General features: G+C 42.8%; 1 protein-coding gene across 1 annotated transcript; it reads left to right on the top strand.

The window, feature by feature from the left end:
- The first annotated feature begins 2,627 nt into the window (after positions 1 to 2,627).
- On the top strand, positions 2,628 to 9,061 carry STMP1 (short transmembrane mitochondrial protein 1). Its single transcript, XM_055808119.1, has 3 exons — positions 2,628 to 2,783; positions 6,249 to 6,302; positions 8,598 to 9,061. Exons 1-3 carry the CDS (start codon positions 2,769 to 2,771, stop codon positions 8,676 to 8,678), a joined length of 150 nt encoding a protein of 49 aa, XP_055664094.1. The 5' UTR covers positions 2,628 to 2,768; the 3' UTR covers positions 8,679 to 9,061.
- The last annotated feature ends 2,993 nt before the right edge of the window (positions 9,062 to 12,054 follow it).

The following is a 12,054-nucleotide window of genomic DNA, read 5'->3' as shown; positions in this document are numbered from 1 at the left end:
TTGAGTGCAGTCAGTTCAGTTCTCCCCAAGCTCAATGTACTCCCATTTGAGCTGCCGCTCCTCATCCCGTCCTTATTCACCACATGTGAATTACCAATCTCTATTGCAACAGCTGGCAAGAAGCTGAAGGAACTACCTTAATAAGACCCAGACAGCCATAAGTCCCTGGTCTGAGAAGGATTACAACTTGTATCATTCTCTGGCAGGACAGGCAGGCAATGAAAAAAGCAAAGCAAATGAAAAGCAGGCCATATAACTGGCCCGTTCCCAAGCAGGCAAAACAAAATGGATGCCATTTAGCACAATGGACTCCTTCCACCCCCTGAACATTGCCCAGAATAGCACCAGTGGTCCTGGAGATGGGTAGACTTTTGTGCTTCTTCCTGATTCCTTCTCTTCTTCAAGATTAAATACATTCACTCTAAACAAGTTACAGCCAATGCCCAGGGTGGAGTAAGTGCTGCCTGCTTAGGAGACTCTCTGATCTGAGGTGAAGGCATATTTGGAGGAGCTCAAAAAAAGGAGTTGCTTCTTTTCCTCTCTCCAACCCCAACCCCCATCCCACCCTATGACAGTTGTATTTATAGCTGTCAGACTGAGCTCTTCCTTCCAATAACATATGCCATCCACCATACCTGCCCTCTACAGTCTCTAACTCAGAATGATTCAGCATCGGCTGATGTAAATGGAATGGATTTCCTTTAAAGGAAAAAAATATTTTTGGCTGCCCACTGTCACAAAGGAAATTCATGGCACGTAGGAAAACAACTGTGCCCAGTACTGCTGAGTCAAGACTATCTAACATGTTGCACTCATTATAGCCTAAGCATAATAACATTTTTAATGAGCAGAAAACAGGAAAAGTCTTATGTCCCTTTGGTGATAATGTGGAGGCATTATTATTATTAAAAGCCTTGTTTCCTTCTGATTTCTGACATGCTAAGAATGGAATCTGTAATATTAGTGATCTGATCCAGCACACATGTAGATGGCCTCAGCATCAGGAAGTTATTACCCAGTGATATATTTGTTCCTGATGCCAAAACCAAGCTCATTTCCAAGACTCCTGGGAGACCCATTCCAGAAGGCAAGGAATCCCAACCCTGCCTCTTGTGCCACATCCATCCAACCCTTTGTGTGCCATTTCCAGATGTCAGCTCTGGCCCAGGGAGGGAAGCTCAATATAGCAGCTTTGGTTAGCCTGAAATTCAGGAGAAAGTTGTCTCCAATCCAGCTCCTCATCACAGTATCACCAGGATCAAAAAAAGAAGTTAATCTCTTTCTGTGCTTTCTTTCTAAAAATGGGTAGAAGATATTTCTCTATTTCACCAAGGTACCTGCTCCAGAAAGGCAGGAAGCTACATGCTTTCTGTCAGATGGAGCATTTGAGCTTTCTGAGAACAGAGGCTTAGTCTGAGCTGACATGGTTTCAGGGAAGAGTTGCCTAATAGTTCCACAGTAGGCACATGTTTTGGGGGTTTTTTTGGGGGGGTTGAAATCTGAAATGGTATGTGATAAAGAGACTTGTAATGCATTGCAATAATCTCCAGTCTCTTACTGGCTTTCAGCAGAAGGATCTCCCTAAGTATTATACTGCCCAAATCTCAATTTATTATGTGTAGCCATTAAAAGAAAGCAAACCCAGCATTTTGCAAAGGACAACTACTCTTCGTTTTCTGGTTGTGCTAGTAAAAAAAAGGGATGAAAACAAAGGGAACATTTTTTTTGAAAGCTCTTGTGGGATTGATTCAGGTGGGAGGGGGGCTCTGGAAGTCCCTAGTCCAACCTCCTACACAGAGCAGGGTCTTCTCTGAGCTTAGAGTGGGGGTTGCTTAGGGTTTAACCCATCTGGCTCTCGGAAACCTCCAAAGGTGAAGACAGCACAATCTCTCTGGGCAGTCTGTGCCAACCTCCTGCCTCCTATAAGTGACAAAACAGCCTATTCTTACATTCAGCCCAGTCCTCTCATTTCATCATGCCCCTGCTATCTCTCATCCTCCCATCTATGAAGAGCACAGCTCCACCTGGCCAATATCCCCCTTGTGAGCCCTGGGGGGTTGCTGTCAGGTCTGCCCATTCCCTGCTCCTTCAGCCTCTGCTCGCAGGGAGGTCTCCTGCCCTGATCAGCTCCTGGGCTCTGTGCTCAGCTTGCTTCAGCTTGTCCAAGTCTTCCCTGTGCCAGGGCCCTAAGCCCGGCCATGGACACGCTAGATGTGATCTAGCAAGTGCTGAGTAGGGAATGAAAAAACCCAGCAAACAAACCCCCTTTCATTCAGGCCTCTCCAGCCTACGAGGCTAGGATTTCCCAAGCACTAAGGCAGGGAACACCCAAATCATACAGGCCTCGCCCACACCTGGATGCCTGGTTCCTCCTATCATTCCTTTTGATAGACTCCATTTTGAAACTACCCGCAGTGTAAAAACTCTCATTTAACGCCCCTCGGGAGCGGCGGGCTCGGCTGGCCGGCACCAGACGCCTCCCCGTGCAGCGGGAGGGAGGCCTTAAGAAGCGGGACCGCCGCCACCCTTGCGTGCTTCTGCCCCGCACCAAGCAGCAGGGAGCGGGCGGCAGCGCCCCCCCCCCCCCCCAGCGGGTGGGTCCCGGCCCGGGGCCTGGTGGAGCCGGGGCCGCCCATGGGCGCGGGCGGGCGGCGCTGGGCGCACCCCTCCCCGCGGTGAGGGCGGGCCGGCACCCGGAAGAGGAGCTGCTGCCGCCCGCCTGACTTCCCCAGCTGGTGGGCAGGGAGGGAAGCAGCGAGGCGGGCGCCATGCTGCAGTTCTTGGTAAGGCTCCGCGGGGCGGCGGCGATGCCGCCATTTGGCGGCGGAGCGAGGCGGGCGGGGCGGCGGTGGGTGCGCGCCTCGGCGGCGGGAGGAAAAGCCGCTGTGTGCCGTCACCGCCCGCACCCGCGCTCCCGGGGGGGCCGGAGAGTGGCGGCCAACCCCTGCCGCGCTGCCCTGCCTGGAGGGCTGGCGGCGGCCTCCCCCTTCAGCCGCCTTGGGTGCTCCTGCCCCGGGGCGTCACTCGCCCCCCTGGCCGTGAGCCCGTCTCAGAGGGGCGACTGCGCCTGGTTCTGGCTCCCCGGCAGCGCGGCATCCCTTTGCGGGCGGCTGCGGCCCCGCTCCGGCTCCTTCAGTCCCGCCCGGACCCCTTGAGTCGCCCCGCCGCGCCTTTGGGCACCCGCTCGCTTTGTCCCAGCTCCCCGCCGAACGATGCCTTAAAACGACGCGTAAAACCTTAAAACTGCTCCGAAAATGAAGTTCCTGCCTGCTTTTTTCTCCCAGGTGTGCCCCTAGTTTGCCTTGGAGACTCAGCAGGTTTTGCTTGCTCACGGTTGTGCCCTCCCTGCCGCTGGAGTTCCTTTGTGTTGCCGTACGTGCCTCCCCGTTACGGGAGAGCGGGGCTCGGGCCGTGCTGCTGTGTGCACCCTTAAATCATTTATCGCTGGAGATGCGGGCTTTTTATATATAGAAGTCAAGGCAGGGGTCACGTTTCATCACTGCCTTTCATTAAATCCTCTTAAGAACAACAGAATTAGACTGAATATTTTTGTACGTTTCTAACAGTCCTTTCTATATGTTCCCCTAAACTCTTCTGGGGGCCTGACGTTGGATGCTTGGCTACTCTTCATTAAATACTTGATCAATGCTGGTATTTTTACTGCCCAGTGTGGAAATAAATTACCTGACCAAAAAGATGGTGTTTCCTGCTATAGCAAAGCATGGAAACAGCCTCCTGGTTTTCGTTCTAGTGACGTGAGGGATACTTCAGGCTTTTGGTTGTGTTCAGGTATGTCCCAGTAAGTACTTTTGTTGGGGGAACTGTAATTCAGCTGGCTAATAAATTTCACTTGTTGATACAGAGCAAGAAGAGATGGCCTGTTGTAAGTTGGGAGAGTCTCTGTGGTTTTATGAAATTAATAAATGAGGCCTATTTCTTATCTCAACTTTGGAGCAACAAGTATGAAAGCCTCCGTAATTTCTGTAGCTGTTTACAGTCTCTGTCCGCTCTGGTGAAAACAGTGAGGGTATATACGCTTAGCCACTCTCGAAGTTTCTGTGTTTATCAACTCCACTGCTTGCTACTAATCTTTTGTTGCTAGATATTAATTACGATTTCTTGATTAGCACCTGAAGGTTAGAAAAAAGATACACTAATTCTGTGTTTCTTCCTTCTTTGGGTGTAGACTCTTGCTGCCCCTTGTTAGGGCTGTAGCAAGGAGATAAAGGGATAATCTCACAAACCTTGTATTTTTGCTGTCCCAAGTATTAAATAAACATTTTTTTAAAGTGTGACTTGAAATGCTGGGTAGAAACTGGAAGACCCCAAACTCTCATTCGCCCTGTTGTCTTTAGTCAACATGCACGTTTTAATTGGCTATATTCTTTACTTTCCACATGATTGAAGTCTAAATAGTGAATTTTTTCACACTGCTTGAGTGTACATAACTGGGTAGACTGCTCTTGAATGCAGTGCTAGACTTTTCAGTAAAGGGGTACCTTTAAAGGGAGTACTGATCTCACTGCTCTGTACCAAATAAGGTTTATCACACAGCAGAATATGATAGTTGTCCCATCTTCAGAAAAAAGTTGTCTTATCCTACCTTTTGTAGGGTGAAAGCCTAGGAGACGGCTAATAAACAAGGACCTTGTTTGTGTTTTCAAGTGAGTTCTCAGACGCTGCTAAAGATAGAGGAAATTCTCTTGCTGGAATGATGCTCTGCATTAAGAGGAAGCACAAGTCTGGTTTACATCAGTGTAATATTTTTAATATCTCCCAGAGTACTACTTTAACTGATAATTGAAACTACAAGAGCAAATGATAACCAGTGTAGTGTACACAAAAAGAACTCTACTTTTTCTTTAAATTGTTTAAGCTCCTAGAAAAAGTAATGGTAAGCAAAGTATAAGACTAAAAATCTGTTTAAGAATATACTGAAGTAATTGGCAGTTATGGTTCATTTGACAGTTTTCAACCAATTTTAGTTTTCTAAAGCTTTTAACTGGTGATGCTTATGGAGTCTGAATCACTGAAAATATGAGCCATACCGTATATCCTGCTTTTGGCATGGAAAAGATGTCTAGTCAGTATGTGATGGCAAAGTTATTATTGTAAACAGTGGTTTTATTTTTTTAAAATATTCTTATTTTGACAGCAGTGACCATAAGCTATAATAATTTTCTTAAATTATTAAACTGACCTCATCTGTCAGAGTGATTTGTCTACTGACTATGAATGAAGGCACAATATTAGTAGCGTCCTTCCAAAATAGTCAAATGAGCTTTCATAGTACAGGATGTACTTCTTATGAAATACAAATATCAAAATAAAATTTAGGGTCTTGGGGAATTGGTGAATGAAAATCTCATCCCCTGTCTGAAAAGAGGAATTTCTTTCACCCCAAAAGTGTTGTTACACTTGAAGATTTTCCTCAGCTGGCAAGCAAGGTCTAGGCCAGGAACTGTGCTTCTGTTTTAATCTTGCTCTCCTTCCAGCATGCATTTTCACAGACACTCTTCAGCAGCTACTAGTTTGCAAAATTGTCAAGAGAGGTTGTGCCCTGCTTCCAACCAACAGTGTTTTCCTGCCTTACGATCAGAGTGGATTTGGCTGAAAACTAATCTTTTGGGGTCAGAAGGGTCTGGAGGTGAACAGCTGTTAATTGTTGCAGAAGAGAACTTTCATCAGTTTAAGTTGATGGAGAAGCTCTATTTTTAAGCATTTTAAGGTGAGACTGGGATCTTTTTGCAGTCAAAGCCTGACTTTCAAGAGTTCTGACTTTCAAGCTTGTGAACTTTTTTTTTTTTTACTGTATATTATTGTGTTATGTCTTTGTATATGTGTGTCCCTTCCCAGCACGGAGTGTTATTCTAGTGGGGTGTTTCTTGAGGCTTTACAGGCATGGACCAAGAGATATGTGTTATGTAGGTTTGTGCTGCTATCTCACCCATTTTTATCAGAGTTGCTGCCTTTGTGGGTATGCAGAGAACTTTACAAAAGTGATCCAAATAGTCTTGGATATGTATATTGACAACACAACTGTGCTGTATTTTGGAAATGATGACAAGGATTTCCTAGTGAGGAAGATGGTTAAAATGCACCTCTCTGGAGGAAAGGTGAGAAATTAAGTAGAAGTGGAATTGAAAATCATTAGTCTACATGACTTGCAATATTATTTTTTTTAAATTTTATGTTAACATCCTTCCATCAAAAGCACATTCGTTAACTATTCTTCTCTCCCTTTTTAGCTTGGTTTTACTCTTGGCAATGTGGTTGGGATGTATCTGGCTCAGAACTATGATGTGAGTATCCTTGTATTCTCAGAGTTAAACCTATTCTGAACTGAAGATATAAGGCTGTTTTCTCTCAGTTGGAACTGAATCAGTTTTTATTTTGATGGTTTATTTAAACACAGTGCAGATCTGACTTGAGTTACAGGTGAACTTGAGTGTAAATGGAACCAAACATGTACCTCTGACATCTTCCCTGTGAAGGAGTAATGCTTATAGCCTTTACTGGTGTTAGGGCCCTAGAGCACAGGTATGGTAAATAGGTATCTACACAGGTAGAGACAGGAGAAACAGAAAAGGTTTAGCACCTGTTTATGGGTTATATCGGACTGTCTGCTTACAGTGTTCTCCACTCACTACACCTGTTTGTTACTTAAAAATCCTTCAGAGCATCTGAAATTTGTCTCCTGTACCAATAATGAAAGTAAGTTTTGCCAGCTTTTGTGGAAAATTCAGCATGTGCTCCTACTTCAAACAGCGTGTTGAGCTACAGTCTCTTTCCTCTTTTTCTCACAGTGAGAAGAGAGTGAACTTCCTTTCCTGAGTTCTCACTGTGAACAGAGGTTTTTCACTGTGAGAGTTAGAGCAGATTTAGAGCTGAGTCTTCAATACAAGCTTTTAATTTCAGTGGTCAGCAGAATCCCTTTTAAGAGCAGTGCCACTTAGCTTTTTACAGGCTAGAGGAGTTAATAAAATTTAACATTAAGTTTTTTCCTTTCTTATGCAAACTGTATTAGACTAGTTTAAAAAAGCAAAGCTGTTGAGGCTCAAATCTCCGAAGAAGTGTTTTGCTTTCCTCTCATCTTCAGTATTGAAGTCATGTCGCTTTCAGAATTCTTATTTTTAGCTTCTTGGTCATGCACAAACTGTTGTGATGCTTCATGTCAGCACTCCTGTAGGAGTACTAATAAAAATTTGGTGTTTCTTTCCAATATATGTTTTAACAGTATTATGAAAATGTAACCATAAGAATATATTTGGGTGTATCAATATGGATTGTAAGCATGGTATAGTGGGTTTTTTTGGCAGCACTAATAAAGTATTGCCACAAGAGGGGGACATGCTTTTGATTTGCAGGAAGTGGTTCCCTGGGAAGGTAACACTGACTTGCAGGATGAACGTGGTCATTTTATTGCTGGTATTGAAGATGATTTGTTTTAAATGACATCTAAGATAAACATGTCATAATGAGGTCCTAATTCTGCAGCTGTACACACATGTGCTTAGTTATAAACACATGGAGGGTTCTCTTGACAGCAGTGGAATTCTCTTGGTTTAGCTTAAATGTCAGGCATGTTGCAGGCTGGGCTCTTAATTTTGTTTGCACAAACAGAGCTTAACTTTGAAAGGGAAGGTAAGAGAAAAACTTAGGATGCTACCTGTACTATTAGCCCAAACCATCCAGTCTGTTGGGATTCACTTCTGCTCTGTGGTCAGGTTACATACGAAGTAAAACCCCATGATTTTTTTTTCACAATTATACCAAGGGGAACTTTGCTTTCTTTTCATTTTAATCAGTTAGCTTGTGAAATCCAGTGTTGTCAATTCCCTGTTTTAGCTAGAGTAATGAGATAAACTATTCCTTGCTCTTTAAAGTTGCTGCTATTTTTTAAAAAGTTGTCAAAATTTACTGTTGGATTATTTTTTTAAAATGCTTTTATTTGCATGGGAGAGCTGAAGTTTTGAAATTCACGAGCAGTAAATTGAATTTTCATTCAAGTGTGAAACTGCAAAAGGTCACCAATTTGCAATGTAGTAGAATTCCCAAGTGGGGAAGTTTGGTTCCCAAAGGTGGACCAGGAGAAGTATTTCTTCATAAATTTCTTGAGAACATATTTGCTGCTCTTGAACCTATTTTTTCTCTTAGTTTGTGATGAGTATAGTACAATCTAATTTTCCCTCAAAAAGTCATTATTAAAGTTTGTGCATCAGTGTTTAAATTGGCTTATTCTTGGCAGTCTGTCATCTTTCAGTGGGGAAGCCAGACTGGTCTTAATAAATTTCCTGTAAAGTGACATTTTTTTTCCTCCTGTTCCTACTGGTTGACTTTTAGTCTTAACAATCTAAAATATCTCCTGAAGCCTCATGTGAAGTGTTTTTGTCAGCTGTTTGCTTGATATTGCTTTGTTTTTAACCTCTGTGCAAGGTAACATCCTGGAAGCAAGTATCTTCTAGAAACCAGTTTAAACTTCATAGAATTTCTTGCTGTGTTTATAGTATTGTCTTTCCTGCTGAAGCTCATGTAGCTGAGGAGTTTTTGTTAATTTCTGTGGGTTTTTTGGTTTTTTTGTTGTTTTGTCTTTAAAGATTCCTAACATTGCAAAGAAGCTTGAAGATTTCAAGAAGGATGTGGAAGCTAAGAAGAAACCTCCCAGCGACAAGTCCTAAGAGAGCAGTGTTACCCAGGTCATCTCTGTGTGTGCATCAAGAATGCAATTTACCTTTCAGGCAACAAAGATCAAGTAGAGGGTTGGCATGGGAGGTTCCACCACTTTTAGTCTCCTAGAACTGGAAAGTCCTTCTTTGGAAAGAGCAGCCGTGAACTTTTCCTGGGACTGATTTTCAAGGGTTTCAGAATTTGGATTTGCAGCTGATATGCGACTGGATAAGATCACTTGTAATTTTTGTTATTGCTTTTCCTAATATTTTGTAACCCATTTTTACCTGACCAAACTGGAGTCCTCTTAGTCCTGTTACTATGTATACCTCACACTTCGTAAAACCCTAGGTCTTAGAACATCGCAGAAGAAATTAAATGCATAGAAAAGTAACTTTCAGGGTTTCTTGTCATTTGTTGTGAGCAGTGATACTTCACTGTCCTCCAGATCTGCGTTCCATTATTGGAGATGGGGAAAGCTCATTTGTCAAACTATAAACCTGGGGGGAAGTGGGGAGCTCCTGCCTTTTCCATTATGTTAAATCATCACTTCCAGCAGTGTAGACTTTGCACAAACATGGCTGATTTTAAAAAGCGTAAAAGGCCATCAACTTTAACCTATGTTTTAAATTTATGGTTTCTTCTATTATTGTCTCTTCATCTTTCCCTTCTGCTTGGTTGCTTGAGGATGTCTCTGGAGCACTGGGGAGGATGGGGGAGAGAAGAGTTATCTTCCGTATGTGGTAATTGGGGCACATGGAGGTCAGCAGTTAAATTGTGAATCCAAACCATTCACTTTATTTACTTACTTAATGACCCAATATGTGTAATTGTTCTAAGTATGCTTTTTTATTGCTACTTGTTGTGGAACAAGGACTAGAGCTCAGTATTTCTATCAAGTAAGTCTGGTATTGTCATTACTTCCTCATTCCTGTGCATGGTCTTCAGCCCACTGCCGTTGCAATTTGTTTCAGTTGTCTACCATGTATTTTCTTAGAATTAGAACCATTGATCTGCTGGTCTCCCTTGTTGTCTGGTACGCTCTTCACCCATTGCTGCCACTGTGCCACTGAAAACCCTGGTGTGTGAGAAAATACATATATTGTAGCGGTGTCCTAATTTCTTTGGATGAAAACCAGTCTGCATTTGGAAACCATAGTTGTGCAGAAATTCTTTTGTAAATTCTGAAGAAAATATTGCCATAATTTGAATAGATGTAAGTTTTATTAATTCAACAGTCTATCAAATAAAATTTAATATTTTTTTTCTGTAAAATAGATGAGATCTATCAACTCTGTAAGGTGGCTTAAATCACTGAGTCCTCTTGACAGTCTGTCCTGACAGACAGGCTGTGAAGGACAGAGAAAAGCACCAGAAAGATACTCTCCTTGCTTTTATTAACAATGCCTGGTGATGGACTGCTATGAACAAGCAGGAGGAACAAGCACAGAGAATGACCTTCTCTACTCTTTCAGGCTCTTGATTAAAGCACACCTAGAGTGCTTCACCGGTAGTGTTTTAGTTAGGGTAAGGATGGTGCCTTCAAAGTGAATTGCCCTTTTACCATGTTTTCATTGTCATTATAGGAAAACTGTAGAGCACATGGACTGGATTCCTTTCAGAAGAGACTAAATCAGAAGATGTGCTTTGATCTCTAATGGATGTTTAGTCCATGAGACTGGCCTAGAGGTATTTGGAGGGAAGATACCACAAGCTTTTGGCAGTAACTGTTTTGCTCCGTAGACACGGTGGACTGTGCTCTCTGAGATAAACATAACATGAAAGCTCTCAAGTACAGGGCTCCCCATGTACCCATTGTAATTTTCACCCTCCACCCCAAAGCTTTTAATTTGGATACATCGAGGTGGATTCCAGGCTTAGGAGTTTTCACTGAATTGGCAAAGACAGATTTTCAGAGTATCTTACACCAAACTTTTGCTTCCTTTACTAAAGTTTGGTGGTGGCAGAGTTGTTCTACAATGCGGTTCTGCAACTGAGGAAAGTATATCTCATCTAAAGATTCTCCTTTTTAAGCAATGTATGTATATATACCTGTATGAGAAATACTTCACCTGTAATTTCCCATTCTTCCTTTTACCATCTGCCCTGAAATGTGTAGCTAAACATAAAAACTTTCAGTCTTTACTGATGAATATTTGACAAGTTTAAAAACCACAATCTTACTAGCTATGCTACCAACTCTCCCTGTAGTGAACACTCAAAAAACTTGAACAGGGAGAAATTATTTGTGCTACCTAACATTAGCTACCAGAAGCACAGTGGTAGCAGTATGTGTAGAAGATGCTAAGAGTGCGCTTGGTGAAGGGAGTTCCCAAAGTACAGCTGTTGTACTGAAGCAGTAGTGTACGCTCTGGTCTTTGAAAGGCGTTGCCATTGGCTTTCCTAGACTTCAGACCAGATTGAAGGAACTGTCTTACACACCCACAAACTTTTCCATAGAGCGAGACAGCTCTGTACAGCTGTTCTAATGCTTTCATGAATGTGGTGAACTTGGCTTCCTGCTCTGCCCCCACCCCCCCCATCCCCATTTCTTTCTTTCCTATTTTTGAGCAGAGTTCAATGCTGGCTCTAACCCATCCATATTTCTTTGCCTGTCATATAAAATTATGGTAATGTTCAAAATTGGATTATTTCTTTCCTCAAACATGCTTTATGTTCTTCCCTTTATACAGAGACAAGAAAGGAAGTAATATTTGCAATCTCTATTTGTTGCCAAACAGGCCTGTGTTACTCAAAGTGTTATTTGGAGCTGAAACTTTCAGCTGAGCATTCCAAGCAGATGTTAGGATTTTATTTTTTTTCCCTGACAGATTATGAAGTGAACCAGCTACAGCCAGCTGTAGTGCTGTAGAAACAGTATATGCTCATTAATATTAAAGATAGGACAAACGTTTCACAGTTTGTAACACTTCCCATTTTAGCTCAAGCTGTCTTTTTTGCCCCACATTGTAAGCTGGAGAGCTGTATAGCATTGTAACAGAGTTCTTGTGGACTTTACAACTACTGTATGACACATTTTACCTAAGTGATTCAGCCTGAGGCTATCCTAGAGGATACTAGAGGTTAACCTTGTGTTTCAGAGGGCAGAAAGTACACAGAGATCTGCTTGGTGCAGATGTTACGTCTGAAGGCTCAGAGGGCTTTGGTTGCAGTGGTGTCATAGCAGGTCACAAAGGATGCATGCACCTTCAAGATATCCAGGAGCAAGTTTCCCGCTTACAGTGGGTACTGTGAATTCCTGCATGTTCAAAATGCCTGTGTGGATAGCTGGAATTTCCACCTAAAATATGCCATCTTCCTTCCTTTACTAAAAGCGGTTGTATTCACTTTCATGTATTGATTCTTTTGAGACATGTCCTAGGAGCT

The sequence above is a fragment of the Falco peregrinus genome, chromosome 6 (assembly GCF_023634155.1).
Source record: "Falco peregrinus isolate bFalPer1 chromosome 6, bFalPer1.pri, whole genome shotgun sequence".
Classification (NCBI taxonomy): Eukaryota; Metazoa; Chordata; class Aves; order Falconiformes; family Falconidae; genus Falco; species Falco peregrinus.
Note: the sequence above shows the minus strand (reverse complement) of the source record. Positions and strands in the feature narration are given on the sequence as shown.

Excerpts from the sequence above, each read along its gene's own strand:
- STMP1 (XM_055808119.1), top strand. Across the intron at positions 6,303-8,597 it reads ATCTGGCTCAGAACTATGAT|ATTCCTAACATTGCAAAGAA; the intron begins GTGAGTATCCTT and ends TTGTCTTTAAAG.